This window comes from Canis aureus, chromosome 2, assembly GCF_053574225.1.
Source record: "Canis aureus isolate CA01 chromosome 2, VMU_Caureus_v.1.0, whole genome shotgun sequence".
Classification (NCBI taxonomy): Eukaryota; Metazoa; Chordata; class Mammalia; order Carnivora; family Canidae; genus Canis; species Canis aureus.
This window is the reverse complement of record NC_135612.1, coordinates 63,833,541-63,853,148: the sequence shown is the minus strand read 5'-3', so window position 1 is coordinate 63,853,148 and position 19,608 is coordinate 63,833,541. Positions and strand designations below refer to the sequence as shown.

The 19,608-nt window shown below is 46.1% G+C and overlaps 1 protein-coding gene across 3 annotated transcripts; it reads right to left on the bottom strand.

The window, feature by feature from the left end:
* Positions 1-980: 980 nt before the first annotated feature.
* Positions 981-17,703, bottom strand: QDPR (quinoid dihydropteridine reductase). Of its 3 annotated transcripts, XM_077876825.1 has the most exons (7): positions 17,545-17,702; positions 15,365-15,457; positions 11,219-11,315; positions 9,039-9,179; positions 4,592-4,700; positions 3,168-3,251; positions 981-1,653 (listed from the first exon to the last, which is right to left on the bottom strand). In XM_077876825.1, the coding sequence occupies exons 1-7, from the start codon at positions 17,641-17,643 to the stop codon at positions 1,548-1,550; spliced, it is 729 nt and encodes a 242-aa protein (XP_077732951.1). In that variant the 5' UTR covers positions 17,644-17,702; the 3' UTR covers positions 981-1,547. The 3 variants fall into 3 exon arrangements, with proteins under 3 accessions (XP_077732951.1, XP_077732962.1, XP_077732971.1); XM_077876836.1 differs by lacking the exon at positions 3,168-3,251 and having other exon boundaries at positions 17,545-17,703; XM_077876845.1 differs by lacking the exon at positions 15,365-15,457 and having other exon boundaries at positions 17,545-17,678.
* Between the last annotated feature and the right edge of the window lie 1,905 nt (positions 17,704-19,608).

The window sequence follows — 19,608 nt, the reverse complement described above, 5'->3', positions numbered from 1 at the left end:
ATCTGCAGGTTGCCAGATTCCATTTACATGATTTATTCAGAATAGGTCATTTCATGGAGATTGAAAGGGGATTAGCAGTTGCCAGGGCCTGGGGGCGTGGGGAACGGGGACTAACTGTTGAGTGGGTCTGGGGTTTAATTTTGCGTGATGAGTGTATTTTACACTTGATCTTAGCCAAAAGGCCGAGAAGCAATGATGATGAGTGTACTTTAGAACTAGACATGGGGATCCCTGGGGGCTCAGCGGTTTGGTGCCTGCCTTCGGCCCAGGGCGTGACCCTGGAGTCCCGGGATCAAGTCCCGCATTGGGAGCATGCTTCTCCCTCTGCCTGTGTCTCTGCCTCTCTCTCTCTCTGACTCTCATGAATAAAAAAATCTTAAAAAAAAAAAGAACTAGACAGCACCGTGGTGATGAAAGAGCACTGTGAACACAGTAAATGTTATTGAATTTTTCACTTATAAATGCTTCATTTTGTTATTTGAATTTTACCTCTATAAAAATTGTTTTAGGGCCAGCCCAGTGGCTCAGCGGTTTAGTGCCGCCTGCAGCCCAGGGCGTGATCCTGGAGACCCTGGATCGAGTCCCGCATCAGGCTCTCTCTGCATGGTGCCTGCTTCTCCCTCTGCCTGTGTCTCTGCCTCTCTCTCTCTGCGTCTCTATGAATAAATAAAAAAATAAAAAATAAAAAAACATAAAAAAAATTGTTTTAGGGGCACCTAGGTGGCTCAGTGATTGGAGTGTCTGCCTTCAGCTCAGGTCGTGATCCCAGGGTCCTGGGACCAGGTCCCGCATGGGGCTCCTTGCAGGGAGCCTGCTTCTCCCTCTGCCTATGTCTCTGCCTCTCTGTGTCTCTCATCAAAAATAAAATCTTAAAAAAAAAAAATCATATCTCCGGCTTTGAGTCTGCCCCCTTCCCGTGACTGTGGTACATTAATCTATGACTATGTTTAAGATACAGTTGATTAAAGAAGACAACACAATAAATTAAGTGTGTTTATTAGGAAGATAAACTAAGTAATCACAAGTAGTTCTGTTGCACTTTTGGCAACTGCACAGGAAAAGATATCTTCACGGAGTCCACAGGATTTTGCTTATACCACAAAATACCACTTTTAAGGCAGTTCCATTCGAGGCTCCAAAAACTAGGTCCGTGACATAAACATAACATTCAATAACTCAGACCCCCAGACATCCCCAATCATCAACAAATCTCTGAATTAGACAACAGGCACTGTCAGGAACAGAGAATCCCTGTCTCAAATGCAATTCGAGATGACAGATACAAGAGGGGCCCATTCAAGACCTCCCAAACTTACACAGCTAACACAGACCAATGGTGCTCTCCGCGGGCCTCCACCCTCACACATTTTTATTTACCATAAACATTTTACACTGTCCGAGGAGAACAAATGCACATGAGGAGAGAGGAAAAACAGGACTCACTATCTCGTACCACAAACAAGATTACAGGAAACACAGGACCAGACACAGTCACACTGAGATAAACGACTCTTCTGGCAGGTCCCTAACAGGCACTGAGATGAAGCTTAAAAATATGCGGGGGTAAGCTCCGTCTTCCCCTCCGTGGTTACCACCTGGATTAGGCTTCCTGAACTCGGCCGGTTCTTCCCTGTGATCCAGTCATGGAAGGTTCTAGAACAAAGAAGATAAGCTTTATACATTTCCTTTTTCTTTTTTTTTTTTAAGGTTTTATTTATTTATTCATGAGACACACACACACAGAGGCAGAGACATGGGCAGAGGGAGAAGCAGGCTCCACGTGGGGAGCCCAGTGTGGGACTTGATCCTAGGACTCCAGGATCACACCCTTAGCCAAAGGCAGACACTCAACCACTAGGCCACCCAGGTGTCCCCTGTGTGTTTTCAAATCTCACAAATGGGGTCATGATTTCTGGAACAAAGGATGGCTGCCCCAGCCACCCTCTGTGGACCTATGGCGTGGCACTAATTCAGACACCTGACCCCAGATGTTCCATCTAGCGTCTAGGTCAGAGATGTTGCTGGAAGTGCTGGCTTTAAAAAAAAAAAAAAAACATGTTTTTAAATGCAAAACACAATTCAAACTGTGGCTGGCAGAAAGAACTGTGGGCCTTGTTGAGACCACAAGCTCTGCAGCCACACTGCCCAGCTCAGATCTGGGCTCTGCTACGTGATCTGAGGCACGATACTTACCTCCCCTGCCCCCACGCCTCCAAGTCCTCAAACTTCCCCCACTGACTTGCTGTGAACATTAAATAATAGTTTTAAGTGCTTAAAGTGGTACCTGGCATATAACAAGGCCTACATAAAACTAGCTCCAAACATCAAATAAAAGTCCCTGATATCCCTCAATTTAATTAAAATGGGATGTAACCTCAGGCCAGAAGCACATCTCAAACTTTGCAAACATCTTGCATAACAGCTATCGAAGGGCTCACATGCTGGCACTGCAGGGTAAGGTTGTCCCCAGCTCGGTGAGGGCAGGGACTGCACCTTATTTACGTCCCCACCCCAGGGCCCAGCACAGCACCTGGCCCACAGTGGGTGCTTGGAGAATACGTGCTTACTGCACAGAGGGTTTGGGGAATTGAGATCTAGGCACACACACACATGAAAGAAATGAGGAATTCACTCTTTCATGATCTTCAAATGCCACCCATCTTCACAAACATGGAAATGTGATTTCGGGAAAGAAGATAATTTTTGTAGGTCTGTGGCTCTGCACTAATTTAGGCCCGAGAGCCCAGTTATGCATCTAGATCAGCATCTTACTCCCACAGTGCTCACTGCTCCTCAGTAGCAGAGACGATGCCATTAACAGGAGTGGAGGCTTACCAAGCACCCACTGTGTGGGTCAGACACTATGCCAAGCGCTACCACATGTAGTCCCCTTAATAATTACTACAGACCCATTATATGGACAGGAAAACTGGGGCCTGGAGCAGTCGACAATGCACTCAGGCTGGTCAGCTCGAGATTCACATCAGCACTCTCACCCCAGCTCCCTGAGATCCACACTGATATGTGTGTGACACACCCTCAGGGGCCTGGTAACCTCCCAGAGCCACCTGGACTGGTTAGAGGAGAGAACCTGGCATGGCCCCTGGTCTGTAAAAGGCAGGAACCCAGGCAGGAAGCTGCCCACATTATGGCATGTCAATACTCACTCAACCAGGAACTCCAAGGGGGTCCAGGAACTGAAGTCGGCCTCGGGCATGGATTTCCTGTTCATCGGGGTGTCCAGGGTAACCCTGCGGTGCACAGACACAGCCCTGTCATGTGTGCCTCCCCACTGCTGCCCCGACCTCCGCGGCCAGGAAAACGTGCCCTGAGTCTCTGGCACCAAGGTGGCCGTGTTTACATGGGGAGACCACACAAGGACAATCGGAGAGGAGCCCGGAAGCCCCACATTACAGAGACCACGTCCAAGCATCATTCAGTGAGGGGCTTTGGGACTCACCCCTCAGGCAGACAGAACCAAACGAAAGAGCCTCTTTAAACACAGTCCTGCCTGTTCTTACCTATAGTCTTTATTAAGTAAACTGCTTCGCTGTTTACATCTTTATTCACTCCCTAAAATGCAGCAGACTCTTCTCAGGGCTTTTTAAGGCTAATAAGAATAATATTCCTTTAAATAAGGGGAAAAAGACTGTTTCATCCTTCATTTTTGCGGCAAACATGTTTTCTACAAAATCTTATGAAAAGACAGGATTCAGGCAGGTAGGACTCTTCCCAAGAACAGTGAGGCCTGAGGAATAATTCAAAGTAGCTGGCAGAGCAGGTCACAGAAGCTCACAAATGAAAGGGACCCAGAAAGCCCAGGGCCCTCGCAGTCCCAACATGTACTTTATAGAACTGCAGGCAAGGGACGCCCGGGAGGCTCAGCAGCTGAGCGTCTGCCTTCGGCCCAGGGCTGATCCCGGGTCCCAGGATTGAGTCCTGCATTGGGCTTCCCACAGGGAGCCTGCTTCTCCCTCTGCCTGTGTCTCTGCCTCTCTCTCTGTGTCTCTCATGAATAAATAAATAAAATCTTGGGGGGAAAAAAAAAAAAAAAAGAACTGCAGGTAAGAGGCAAGCCAGTTGGTGCTAGAATCATTCCAGCAGAAAGGAACCCTATGTCCAAAGCAGCTGCCTTGCCTGGGACAGCTGACTAGCGAGGACCTTCCTCCTGGTCACAAGATCATCTCCCAGTGTCCCGTATTGTCCCTCAGACATGTCCCCCACCACACACACAATAACAAACACAAACACTAAATACAATCTCTCTTCCACTGGCCTTATAATGACTTGAAAGAACTACAAATATTAAAATAAAACGTGTAGATTACTTTTAATAAGGAGAGGCAGAGGGATGATGGAGGAAAGAAAAAAAAACAAACAAACAGAAAGACAGAGTAAAGACAGACAGACAGACCCACCCATCAGCCAATCAGCTACTGTGGACAGCCCGGGATACTCCCAACATCCGAAGAAGTATCTTCAGGGCCTCTAGCAAATTTTAGAAGCCAAGTCCCTGGTGGAAAGCTGCTCACATGTGGACTCCTGGCAGTGGGCAGAGGTGGGTAGCGGACGGGGAGCCCCCACCACTTACGGGAGTACGGCGATGGCCGCAGAGCCAGAAGGCATGCCGCTGTTCTTCCCGGCGAGGCTCTGGCAGAGCTGATGAACAGCACCCTTGGCCATGCCGTAGCCGATCATCCCTGTGGAAGGGGGGGAAGACAGGTCAGTGACCAGTGGCCACCACGAGTGTGTCTGCAGAACACCATGCCAGTTGGGGAGGAAGAGAAGGATGGACACCTGCAGAGAAAAGTGAAAGGAACCTAATATTCAAGTGCACTTTTTTTTTAAGATTTTATTTATTCATGAGAAACACAGAGAGAGAGAAAGAGGCAGAGACACAGGCAGAGGGAGAAGCAGGCTCCATGCAGGGAGCCCAACGTGGGATTTGATCCCAGGACTTCAGGATCATGCCCTGGACCAACGGCAGGTGCCAAACCACTGAGCCACCCAGGGATCCCCTCAAGTGCACTTGTTATTCACCCAGCACTTAGCATTTATCATAAAAACCACAAAGTTGATGTTATTTGTACTGCTGAGGTGCAGACAGGGTGTGTCAGGTGCCCAGACTCATACACAGACTTGCACCAAGGTTAAAGGTCATGCAACTCCCTCGGATGGAAAAATGCTTGTGGGCACGACGGAGTGTCATCTGGAGTGCAGGCTGCCGGAGTTTAAATCCCAGCTCTTCCACTCACCACTGAAGAGATCCGGGTAAGTTCTCAAAACCTTTCTAACCCCGTTACCCCTACCTGGTAAATGGGGATAATGTACTTACCTGTGGGCTCAGCACAGGGTGGGCACTCAATAAACGTTTCCTGTCAAGTGAACAGAAGTAACGTGCCCTGGAGTCCCACTCGCTGTTTACCAAATATAGAAGTGGAACAATTATCACCTAAGTACACATGCCACCTACTAACTTTCCTTTCCTGCCGCCGGTCAGTGAATGTTTGCAGACTGAAGCAAGGCAGGCCTTTTACTAGGACAGGTTTCCATTTGTCCCACGGATGGGTGGCATGAACCCAGTCTCTCTCCCCCATAGCACCCAACTGTGGATTCTCATCAACCAACAACAGAGAAGCAAGGTTTAGTCGCTGTAAATGCCTCTCCTCCAGATCAGCAGCCTCCTTAGAAAACGCTAGCACTCACGCTGTTCAGAGTATAACAGTCCAGGAGGCACCCAATGTCCAGGGGAGGTGGGGATCACAGCCCCGCTGAGGAACCAATCACTAAGCGTTCCAACAGCAACCCTGGATTGCAAAAAAGGGTCAAGGTCTCAAAGAGTTATTTAGAAGCACGAGAAGATTTCACCATCTCTGGCTTCTATGTCTAATCGGGGGAAGGAAGCCAACAGGGACACAAAGACCTGACGAACTCTGCATGATTAATTTTTTTAAGATTTTATTTATTTATTCATAAGACAGAGAGAAAGAGAGAGAGAGAGAGAGAGAGGCAGAAACACAGGCAGAGGGAGAAGCAGACTCCCTGTAGGGAGCCCTATGCAGGACTCCATTCCAGGATCCCAGGATCACGACCTGAGCCAAAGGCAGACACTCAACCACTGAGCCACCCAGGCGCCCCGAACTCTGCACAATTAAAATAAACCAGTACACGAATCTTATGCATGCAGCCCCAGGCCCCAACAGACATCCAGGGCCCCCTCCTCATTCCATTCAAATGACACAATGAAGAAAGAAACAAGCAACCACCAACAAGCTACCAGACCCTAACGATTTAATTCCACAGGATTCTATACAATGTGGGTAAGGAGATCATTTGCAAGATGCAAAAAAAAAAAAAAAAAAAAAAATCGTGCATTCGTGAAGAAGATAAATACCTTCCTCCCAATTATTAAAAGGATTGGTGTTGTCCCTAAAGACTGATTTCCAAACACAGCACAGATCCCTAAGTGGTAAAAGAGTGGTCACCCTCATTCTGATAGTTTATCCACCAGGAGATAGTCTGTAAATACAAGCTGGGATGTAGGAGAGTGGGGTTTTCTGAGCGCTTTTCTAAGAGAAAACTTTCCAGTTTTGAACAACCTTTCTTGTATCTGAAGGACCACTAAGGCTGTTTGTCATTTACTTTTAGATTATACACAGATTTCCCCGGGTTCCAAATCAAAGTTTAAAGACTCCATGACTCAAATAAATTTAACAACACCTAACTAAGAACTTAAAAATGAATAAGCTTATTGATATATGAAGCAGAAATCGCTGGGCTTTTAAAGTCAGTCTGGAATAAGTAATAAGAAATAATAATAATAAATAGTAATAAATAATTTTCACATTGACTACTGCCCCTATAATATCTTTCTGAGCCATTTATGTCCATTAAGACATTTATAAGTCACAATCACCATATAGAGGAGGTATTTTACCTCCATTTTATAGATGATAAAACTGAGGCCCAGAGAGGTTAAGTAACTTGCCAAATGTTGCATAGTAAGTGGCCAAACCACAACCAAAGACCAACCGGTGCGGTTCCAGAACCTGCAGTCTTAACCAGTATCTGAAACTATAAATAAATAAAAAAGATATTTAAAAACCAACATAAAGAGACTGTTCGGTCTTTTAGAAAAATTAGTCGTTTGGTCGTAGGGTTTTCTTTTTTATTTTATTTTATTTATTTATTTATTTTATTTATTTATTTTTAATATTTATTTATTTATGATAGACAGAGAGAGAGAGAGAGAGAGAGAGGCAGAGACACAGGAGGAGGGAGAAGCAGGCTCCATGCTGGGAGCCCGACGTGATAGCCAGACGTGGGACTCGATCCCGGGACTCCAGGATCCTGCCCCGGGCCAAAGGCAGGTGCTAAACCGCTGAGCCACCCAGGGATCCCGGGTTTTCTTTTTTAAATGTCAAGCTATTCACTCATATCTCGACTCACTTTCCAGTGCCCCTGCTGTATGTCACCTTTAAGAAAAATCCAATCTCCACCAAACTAACATCTAACATTTACACAGCATTAATTACTGCAAGCGCTGTGGACTTGTAAGATCATATGCTCCAAGACATCGAATAAAAATGAGTGACAAGAAATCGTTAATTTGTAAGAGCCTCACACTTCAGTGACTTAGATTAAAATTGAAAAAGGCATTCAAGTTCTCTACCACTTACTAAAAAGGCTACCCCCCCAAAAAAAAAACCCTCCTCTCCTTTTCTCAAGAGATGAGCTTGCCTAGATAGTAGAGGTAGACACTTTCTGCCCCCCTGTGCTGTAAGCCCCATACCACTCAAGTTTCATTAGCCTTATCCCAAAGGGAGTGTTATGGGTTGAATTATATATCCAAAAATCATGTGTTGAAGTCCTAACCTGCAGCACCTCAGAAAGTGGTTGTATTTGGAGACAAGGTCTTTAAAGGTGTCATTAAGCTAAAATGAGGTCTTTTGTGGCGGCTCTAATGCAATCTGATGGGTCTCCTTACAAGAGGAGGTCAGGACACAGACATACAAAGAGGGGACCCGGGGAGAAGACGCAGCCTGCAAGCCAAGGAGACAGGCCTCAGAAGACACCAACCCTGCCAGCACCTTCATCTTAGACTTTCCAGCCTCCAGGAACTGTGAGGAAATAAATTTCTATTTAAAGCCCCACCAGGGGCATGGTCCATTGTCACACTGGGTGTAAAAATATAAAAGGAAAGCATCCATCCATGTGATACTGGAGAACAAGCACACCATTTAGAAATGATCAGGGTTTTGGTTCAAAGTAAATTTGCAGGTCACTTATTATATAACAATCAGTCACTTCACCTCTCTAAGTTCTAGTTAGTTAGCTTCCCTGTGAACGAAAAAGGTAATTACCGACCACCTTGGGATTAAATGAAAATATACACGAAAGGAAAAGAGTGGCTGTAAGAAGGCTCGGGGCATACTGGGCACTGCATACACATCCATGCCTCAAATGCCTCATAGCTACACTTTGGGGAGGCGTTACTCTCACTTGACAATTAAAGAAACTACAGCAGGATTTGGTCAAAGATATCAAATAATCTGTTTGAAGCCACCCAGCTCAAGTGAGGAATTCGCAGCTAGCTTCTCTTACTCTAACGGCCTCCACCGTTTTCAGAGGCTGGGCTGCTTCCCAGGGACCTACGGACACAGTGTGATATGATGATGATAAAACTTGTTTATCAACTGATTAAAATCTAGCTCAGCACCACTCCCTGGGTGGATCCCAGATAAATGAAGCGGGTGGGCATGCCAGATTACAGGACCCTGTATCCACCACCAACAGGAAGACAATGCAAGCAGAAGGGTCAAGAGTCCTTCCCCTAAAGAGATCCAGGCCTGAAGGAAGCAAACTCCACCTATCTGTGAAGCATCTTGGAGGGTAAAAGGCTCCCAGGCCCCTCACCTCAGCAGAGTGCCCAGCAACCCAGTGGGCAAGAGTAAGCGCTCCCATTTCACAATTTTAGTACATGTGCTGCCGAAGCGAGCACTCGCTCCCATTTCACAGACCAGGAAATGAAGGCTTACCAGGAGTCCCATCCAGGGCAGCCTTGGCACCAGCCAAGGTTAGGATGCCTCCTTCCTTGAGGTGCTTGGTGGCCAAGTGGCTGGAGATGGTTGATGTCCACATGCTCTGCTTCCACATCAGGTCACAGTTTTTAAAGAGAGCTGAGCAAAGAAAGAACAACACATGAGCTCAGCATTCGCAGTGAAGAAAGTGGAAGGTGAGCTCTGCTCACGGCATCTAACAAGGAAGTGCAGAGAGCCTCTCCTGCTCTCCCGGTCCCTGACTGCAAGGTCCAGTCCAAACAGAACAGGGCCTGTGGTCAGAAACTTAGGTTCAAACCCAGACCGTGTGATTACCCACGTCTCAGCTCCCTCATCTGTCCGCTGGTAAAATTTTAGCCAGTCAATGAGGACTGTTAACGAATATGCTGGACTGGCTTCACCTCAAAAATCATTCTACCCTATATAACATCTTAAAGGAAGGGGACGATGAAAGGCATTAGATGTGTAATAAGAAGCCGTAGGTCTAAGTCAGGTTTTACCTGTGATAAAAATCTGACAGCTGAGTACTGCATGGGCATCAAGAGGATTTTTTATAGAGCCACATTTTTTATGGCTGGAAGTTTAATACTGGCTTTAAAGGCTCTTTAAAAGAAAACTGATATAACAACCATTTCACACTTATTTTAACCCTCTGGCCTTGCCTGAGGCGTAGCAGGGATTAAGTGGTAACGTATATCACATCACCAGCCAGGCAAGACACCCATAATCTAGAAAGAAAGCCCTCCTGATACAGGAGGAGGGGTCTTCAGGAGGTGATAACCAAGATGCTGACTGCATTTCTTGGCTATAAAGGACTAGACAAAAAAGTATCAATTCTTGTTCCCAAAACACACAAAAGGCCATCAAGCATGTTTCACCAACCTGATCACCCCACAAAATACCAATTTTACATTTAACTGATTTCACAGAAAATCGATTCCTTTATTTTTTTTTTTTTTTAAGATTTTATTTATTTATTCATGAGAGACAGAGAGAGAGAGGCAGAGACACAGGCAGAGGGAGAAGCAGACTCCTTGCAGGGAGCCTGGGACCCTGGGATCATGACTTGAGCCAAAGGCAGACACTCAACCTCTGAACCACAGAGATGCCCCCAAATCAATTCCTTTTTAAAACAGCTTTGACGGGGGCCTCTGGGACATTCTATGGCAAAAATGGCCCAAACTCACCAAGTTGATCACAGGAAAATAAAATCTAAATTAACAGACTAAAAATAACAACAGAATGCAATGCACAAACCCTGACTGGAATATTTAGATGGGGTAAAAACAAACAAACAAACAAATAATGATACAAGATTTGGAACACACTGAGGAATTTGAATCCAGGCTGAATATTATTAGTCTTATAGAATTATTATTAACTTTCTTAGGTATGGAAATGGTATTATTAGAACATAGGAGAATGGGTTTGCTCCCTGAAGATACATGTCAAAGGATGGGCAAATGTCAACATACTTTCAAATGCTTAATAAAAAATCACACATGCAGGATACACCCACACCAGGAGGCAAGAATGTGCAAGGACGGCAAATGGTAATTACTGAATCTAGATAGAGGGCACGTGGTATTCAAGGAACTGTTCTTCCAACTTCTCTGTGTATTTGGAAATTTTCGTAAGAAGTTGAAAAATGTACTCAGCGTTAATACATATTCAATGTTGAGTCCTTGTAGGCCCTGAAAGCTTAGGGTAGAAACAATGATAATTTCATTCTGCTTCTATGTTTTGTTTTGTTTTTTTAAGATTTTTAAATTTATTTATTCATGAGAGACGGAGAGAGGCAGAGGGAGAGGGATAAGCAGGCTCCCCAAAAAGCAGGAAGCCCGACACAAGATTCGATCCCAGGGCCCCTGGATCAGGACCTGAGCCCAAGGCAAATGCTCAACTGATTGAGCTACACCCTCTGCTTCTATTTTAAACTTCAAACTCAACATCCCCCCTCCCCTAACCCTAACCCCATTTATGGGAAGCTTTTCCTTCATCTGTCCCATGGGAGGTTAATCCCTACGTCACAGAGCTACTGCAAAGATTCTGGGAGAAATATAGAAAAACATCAGCCCTGGCAAATAGGATGGCCCCAATCTGTGCCAGCTGGACAAAGAGCAGACAAGAATGAATGGTTAATGCAAAAAAGGACTCACACTTGGATTTGGCGTTGCCCCCAGCCCAGCCTCCAGCCACACAAAGGATCGCATCCACCTTCTCTTCACCCAAGAGCTTTCCGACCTCAGCAGTCACCTTAAACGAAAGGGGGGGAAAGGTGCATAAACCATCAGGTAAACCTAAACAGGTGAATAACACTTTGAAAATGTAGATGCAGGACCAATCTCTAATAAGCATGTCAGATGGTGAACCCCAACTACATTTCAATGTGATTTTTATAAAGCAGTCTAGTGTCTTCTTGTGAACATTCTAAAAGGGTGAGACATAAGCATGCCTGGAATAAAACAACTAATAAAGATGGGGCTGCCTGGATGGCTCAGTCAGTTGGAGGTCTGCCTTTGGATCAGGTCATGATCGATCAAAGGGCCCTGGGATCAAGCCCCACATCCTACCTACTCCCTGTTCAGTGAGCCTGCTTCTCCCTCTCCCACTACCTCTTCCCCCACCTGTGTTGTCTCCTTCTCTGTCAAATAAATAAATAAAATCCTTAATTAAAAAAATGAATAAAGAAAAGTAGGAGAAGGCTTTAAAAAATTCACAGAGCATCGATACCTAAAGCTAACCTGCTGGTATATTTCTTTCCAGACTTTCTTCAGGCATCACAGAATCATAACGTGAGATAATCAATTCTCTTGTCCCCTCAATACAAAAATCCCACTTGCAACCCCAAATCACTTGCAACCCCAAATCAAAATGCCAATGAGAAATATTTTTAAGACCAATAAAAAAAGTCAACTATACTTCAATTAAAAAAAACACAGTCCATGGTAAAATGTTAGTAAATACTAAGTGCCGGGTGTTCATTTATCTCTTTACTTCTGTCTGAAAATTTTAAAGTATTGAAAATATATACATGTCCTTCTGTTATAATTTATTAAAACAAAAATCTGGGAAGACAGGCAATTCTGGCCACCGACCACGGCCCTTTCACATTTCTCCAGCATGGCTGAGGTGACTTAACCTGGGACCGTGTATCTTTGCCAGCGACAACATGATCTGTCCTCTTGCCTTCTCCAGCAATTTCTGAGGCCCCCAATCACTCCCTCAAAGAGAATGCTCTGGCAATGGAAACCAATCTTTCCTTCCTCTCCCTACACCCTATACCTACATCTTTCCTTGTAAGAAATTCTGGAATTCCCCATGGCCTCTACTCATGATCATCCCATCTAACCCTGCCTTACATTTGTTGACCTTTCTCCTATTACCCTGGTTGCCAGGCTGCCCCCATCTCTTGTTCTTAAACCAAGTCCTGTTACCAAGAGGCCAGATCACAGCTGCTGGAAGTTGGATCTCTCCCAACGTCCGTATGCACACACAACCCTGTGCATGTTCTACTTTTCAGGGAAGTACAGAGCTTGCAGAAACAACGCACCTGTTTGACTTGTTTTTTTTTTTCACATTTATGCATTTTTAAATTCCTCCTCCTCCAATTTTGTTCTCTGCCCAATAGTTTTCTAATAGTAGTTTTTCATTAGACTTAATGAATGACTTTCAGGTCGGGGGGGGGGGGGGTTTCAATCAAGACGTGATCTCAAAGTCCTGAGATCAAGCCCCATTAAGGGCTCCATGCTGGGGGTGGAGGCTGCCTAAGATTCTCTCTCTCCCTCTTCCCTCCAAAAAAAAGATTTAATGTCTTTCTCACATCTTATCTCCTCACTCTCTCTAGTGAATTTCCTGCCTTGGGGGTCAATTTTCCATGTGTTAGGATTGAATTTCCTTTTCTGAAGCCTTAAAAACAAAAAGATGTCATGGTTTGTCCAGAAACTCTTAGTTGGGTGAGTGGGGGGTTAGGGAGCGTAAAAGGTTTTAAAAATCTGAGCTTGTAATAACTAAGTGCATTATAAAGACAAAGATGGAGAGATGCCTATCAAGGGACGCCTGGGTGGCTCAGCGGTTGGGCATTTGTCTTTGGCTCAGGGCATGATATGAGTTTGGGATGGAGTCCCACATCAGGGTCCCTGCATGGAGCCTGCTTCTCCCTCTGCCTATGTCTCTGTCTCTCATGAATAAATAAATAAATAATCTTTTAAAATAAAATGCACTATCAAGTCAAGTCTCAGATGAGGACAATTTCAAAAATGCACGTGACATCAGAAACTTGCAATTAACAGGAATCGAAGAGACAGTAAACACAGAAACACTACAGAGAACCACATCCAGAAGGGCTGCAAATACCCAAGCCTGGGTGCTTCCTTGCATTTAGTTTAGCTATTATTGCTTTGTTCACATGGAGCCATGTTGCTAGGAGGCAGCCCATGCTGCCAAGAGGGCAGATATCAAACCCCATTGCCTAGGTTCAAATCCCAGCTCTGACACCTCCCACCTGTTTGACCTTGAGCAAATACCAGAGCCTTTCCCTGCTTCAAATTCCCCATTTCTGAAAGAGAAATCAATCAGAAACTTTGGTCTGTGAATGTTACAGAGATTAAGCAAATCAATGTGAATAAAGCACTCAGAACAGGTGCCTGACACTTAACAACAGGTTGGGTTTTATCATTAAGGCCAAAAGGTAATCAACAGGTATAGAAAACACCAGGATCATGTCAAAAAAAGAACAAAAATCTATATTCTAGGAGAAGTCGGCTGGCTTTATATATACTAACCTCTGTCAGACTGATGCTTTAGAAAGAGCAAATGAGCAGGACAGTATGCTCAGTTTGGGTTGTTTTTGTTTTTTTAATTTTTAGACCGAACACATGTATACGTTTGGAGAAATGGATTGGAAGGAAATACAAAACATTACTTACATAGTGGGACTAAAAATGATTCCCCCCCTTCTTTTTGCTTTACTGAATTTTCTACATCATACATGCATCATTTTTAAAATCTGAAATATTTGTTAAAACTCCGCTAAGGACCATCAAACATCAGAGTCCCAAGAGTGTTCAGATTATTAGAGAAAGCATAACTAAACAAAGAGCAGACCCTGAGCTTATGAAAGTTGTTAATAAATTTCTTTTGACTTTTTTTTCTCTTAAAGATTCTTAAATTTATTTTAGAGAGGGAGAGAGAATACTCAAGCAGATTTCCTTGAGGATCCAAGCTGAGCATGGAGTCTAACGAAGGGCTCAATCCTAAGACCCTGAGATCGTGACCTGAGCCGAAATCAAGAGTTGGAGGGATGGTCAACCGGCTAAGCCACCCAGGCACCCCAGGAAATCTCTTATTAGAAAATCCATGCTCCCTACTCCACCACCCGCTAGCCTGCTGGCCATGTCACTTAAGTGTCTGAAACTCGGTCTCCCAAGCCATAAAATGGGACTATCACCACCTGCTCACCTGCTTCATTGAGTGTTTACAAAAGTATGGCACATGGCATAAAGCATGATGTGGAGATTTCCTTGGAAATGCGGGCTGCAGTGCTGGCAAGAGAACCAGAGTACAGTCCCCCAACCAGCTTGTGGGAATGGCTCTTCCAGAAAGATCAGCCCACTTAAGAGCATCCCTGATATTTATACCAAGACGCCCATCAACAGTGACACTATCATGGGGAGAAACGGGGTATTTCACAGTTTACTTAATATTTATTTGACTTCTCGTTTTACAATTAGCATATCATTTGATAATTAAAAATAACCTGTTTTGTTAGTATCCATGCTTTGAACCAGGAAGCTCCACTTTTTAGAATGCATCCTAAATAATCAGAGATGGAAACAAAGATGTTCACCACAGGATTCTTGATAATGGTAAAAAAGAAAAACTGCAAAACACATGTGCAGGAAGTGGAAACTAAGGAAATTAAAAATCACACGCTGACACACAGGAGTTTTTTTAAGTGGTCTGCAGTATTTAAATTAAGTTAAAAAAAGCTGACCATAAAATATAAAATACAAGATTATCTCAACTTATAAAACTAAAAACATATAGCATGCATAGAAAAGACAAGAAAATGGGCCAAAACGTGAACATTGAGCTATCTAGAAATGGATTACAAGTAATTTATCTTCTTTTTTGTTTTGTTTTTTTACTTTTTCCAAATTTCCCTCCATGAGCACAAATGGCTTTCACAGAAAATACTAGTTGGAAAAAAAAAGAACACACCACCAGTGGAAACCACTCCCCTCCTAGGGTCTCCCTACTACAGTGCTTGGGTGTGTGTGGGGGGGGTCTCTTTCTGGAATTACCTGGTCAGCCTGCTCGGTAAATGAGTCTGTCATTTTAACCACCACGCTAGCACTGGCCTCTTCATTCTCCACCACATCAATGCTGGCAACCCACTGGCGTGAAAGAGAAAACAGCTTTGGTCAAGAGACAATAAGTTGTCATTCCATTAAAGATCCACATCCAGAAGTGGGGGCAGTGGAGACAGATAAGAAGCTTAAAAGAAAACCCGCTAGAGAAAGGATCTCACTACTGACCTCTTGGGATCCTTACAGGGACATCTGGCTTCAGCCGGCCTACCCCTTACCCAGCCCCAGCCCAGCCCATCTCATCTGCCTCCAAACACCTCACCTTCCTCCTCCACTCTCACCTCTGAAGACAAACCCTGCACTTCTAGAGACCCTTAGACCAGGGGTCTGCAAAAATCTTTGGTGTAAAGGGCCAAATATTCTGCTAGCTTTACGGTCTGTGTTGCAAAAACTCAGATCTGCTATTGGAACCCCAGAGCAACCACAGACAATACAGATACATGAATGGGTGTGGCTATATTCCAATAAAACTCCAGAAATGTGAATTTCGTGTAATTTTCACATATCACAAAATAGTATTCTTTTTTTTTTTTTTTTTCTCCCATTTAAAAATGTGAAACCATTCTTAGTTCTTGAGCTGTACTGGCAGGCCAGGTTCAGCCTTTGGAGGACTAGTTTTCAGACCCCTGCCCCAGAGCACAGAGGGATGGCTCTGGGTCCTCATCCTGCAGTATTGTGGCTTCCTCATGGGGGTTAACAATTAACAAGGCTAGTGTGAAAATTAACTGAAAAAGCTCCAAGCACAAGTGACACCCAATTCTTTCTCAGAAAGTTCCCAGGGCCCCAAGGTCCACAGGCCCTGGAGATAAGTATCTCTACCACAAGCTTTGAAGAACACAGATTCCATTCAAGAACACTCACTACTTCCATGTCACCAGCCACAGGGGACACAGACACATACACCAGGTTGTAGCCCCTCCCAGAGCTGCTAGAAATGAAGGGGTAGGGAGGGGAGACAGTCAGAGGTAAATCAGCTTGCCAGATTTTACCAAGTGCCCCCACCAGGGGAACTCACAGCCCTCATATCTGTAACACATGGATACCAACAGGATCTGCTATATCCAAATTTGGAGAAGAGTAAATGAAATTAAGAGTATGTAGGAACACGGTGCCTCGCCCCTGGCCAACACTCCTTACAAGTTCCCCACTGTCACCCCTCAGACCCTGGAAGGCGCCTGTTGAGAGCAGGAAGGCGGTGGTGTGCTGAGAATCCCTTAGAAGTCCTATATCAGGTTCTGAGCTGGAAGGAAACCCTGGGACCCTGTCTCCCTGGTTCCTGCCGCTACTAGCTAAACCCCCGAGGCAAAGCTCCCCAGAGCTCCAGCACATTTTGTGCAAGTGACAGCTGCGGCGAGGAGAGACAGGGCGGAGTCTCCACCAGGATCGCAGAGAGGGTCTCGGGCCAGAGGTCAGCGCCACCCCTACTTGCACCCTACAGGGAGCAACACCTGACGATGCAAAGTAGTCGAAACAGTCTTCGCAAAACAAGAAGCCACCAGCATTTGCGGGGCTCCGCCTTCAAAATACCAGGTCCAGAGTGGACCGCAGGAACCGGGTAGTTATGGTAATACTCATGGCTGACATTTAAAGAGTTTTTACCACGAGTCAGGTGCTTTACAACCACACCAGTGATCTCATTCAAGGCGCACAATGCCCTAAGGGGTAAACACTAACGTTACCTCCATTTTACGGATGAGGAAAGTGAGATTCGAGGGCGTGACGCAACAGCGGCCCGCGCCTGGCAGTGAGATCCCAGAGCCGCCGCCTCGTTGTCTCTCCCCGACTCTCAAGCCCGCTCCTCTCCATCGCGCTCTGGAATTCTCTCGGGGCCTGGCCGAGCCCGAGCGAGCAGCCCCATCCCCCACCTCCTTGCACAGCAAGGGCCGGGCACCGCGGGCGCAGCGTGGGCACACACGCGGAGCCAGCCAGCAGCCAGGCACACCTGCGATGCACGCGCAAGCACTCGGGCCGGTGCGCACACGGGCCCCAGCGCGGTCCAGCGCCCTCGCGGGCTGCCGGGCAGGCCCCGATGCTCCCCGATCACCAGCGCGCACACCTGCCACCCAACACCAACGTGCCGCTCGCCCCAGCCGCGGGAGACCCGGCCCAATTACCCAGCTGCGGGCCCGGAACGCCTGCACGCATCGGGAGCCCAGCGCGCCCCTGCCGCCGTACACCAGCACCCGGCGCGCCTCGCCCGCCGCCGCCGCCATCCCGCTGCTCCCGCCCGGCTCGCCGAAGGCCCAACGCCCGGGGCCGGAGCGCGGCGCCCGGGGTCGCCCGGCCCCGCCCCGGCCCCGCCCCGGCCCCGCCCCGGATCGCCCGGCCCCGCCCCGGCCCCGCCCACCGGCCAAGAGGGATCGCGCGGCCGCCAAGCCTGCGCGGGGCCCGCGGCTGCCGCCTAGCGCGCGGTCCCGCCGGACGAGCCCCGCCGCCCGCCTGTGGGTGCCCGGCACCTGGGGCTTGCAGGGCGCGGAGCTAAGGGCCCCCGGGGAGGGTGGAGAGCAGGTGTGCGCCCACGATGCCGAGAGTCCGTCGGGCCGACGGCACAAACCACGCATATATTTTACCTTCAAATAAGAGTGCAAGGGACGCCGGGGTGGCTCAGCGGTTGAGCGTCGGCCTTTAGCTCTGGGCGTGATCCCGGGGCAGAGGGCGGGGTGCTGGGATCAAATCCCCCATCCGGGGATCCTCTCCCTGAGAGGAGCCTGCTTCTCCCCCTGCCTATGTCTATGCCTGTCTCTGTGTGTGTCTCTCATGAATAAATGAATAAAGTATTTTTTTAAAAAATAAATTAAATAAATAAATAAGAGTGCAAGCTCTGAAGCTCGACTCCCTGTCTAATAGCTGTGTGTCCCTACGCAACTTACTCGGCGGCTCTGTGCCACAGTCGCCTCTCGGTAAAATGGGAACGCTAATGGTCTGTCCTCCTAGGATTTTGGAAAGGATTTTTCAAAATGATACTAAAAACAGTGTGTGGCTAGTAGTAGGAGTTCAATAAATGCCGATTGAGCATTATTAATACTATTATTTTTGCCACTACTTCTGTTACATCACTGCACTTCTTAGAGATTGTGAGTTTGGGAGAAAGAAAATGCCAGGCTGTTTTAGTGGGGGCAGTTGGTACCATTTGGTGGGGCTTAACTGTGGGCCTTCAACATTCTTGTCAAATGGAGTCTTATATACAGTCACAGAGGTCCAAGGACACTATTATAGGACCTACATCTTAAACTGTCTCTACCAGACCAAAGGCCTGCTGTCCCACGTGTAGTCAAATTTTTTAGAACTCTTGTAATAATTTTCGTGGTCTTATTGTTGTTGTTTCAAAAGCACTGATTTGTGAAATGTTAAACATTTAAAGTATAGTATGCTACAATTTTTGTATCACTGTTTTGGCAATATTATACATGTTTTGTGTCACCCTCCCACCATACAGTGTTGTACAAAGCAGACACACAGATGTTTGCTCAATACACTTGTGCCAGATAAGGCACACAAAAATATGTTCTTAGGGAACAGGATGCAGCCCACAACACCATCTATTATCAGAAGCTTCATTATCAGGAACAGAATTGCTAGAAGACCCGATGAGAAGGTTAACACCATTTATTTGGTGCCCTCTGGATGCCATCAATCCCATGACAGATTAGGAAACTGAGCATGAGAGTCTCAAGCACTTGCCCAGAGAAATAGGAATTTTAACCCAGATCTTTAACAGAGCCCTACTTAACCGCACTTCCATTCAGCATTGCCAGAGCTTGTTGGGAATCATCTGTTTCCCATATTTTTCTAAAGTAATTATTCTAAAAATAGTTGCTCAATCTCTAAAATACCAAAAGTTGACATAGGTCCATCATCTGAGGCAGAAATACAATGCAAAGGTATTACACAGATCCAAAGCAGACTTTCATTACTATAAGAATAAATAACATTATTGGTCATGTATTAACATGAAACCCTTCTTCTCAGCCTTTTGTATCCATTCACCTCCAGAAAAACATTTGCTATTTCAGGATACTGTGATGAAGATGAGCTGTTGTATTTCAAAGACCTGAACTCCGGCCTCAGCCCTGACATCCAGAGTTCTCATGAGAGAGGTCATTAGAATAGTATGTCCCGGGATCCCTGGGTGGCGCAGTGGTTTAGCGCCTGCCTTTGGCCCAGGGCACGATTCTGGA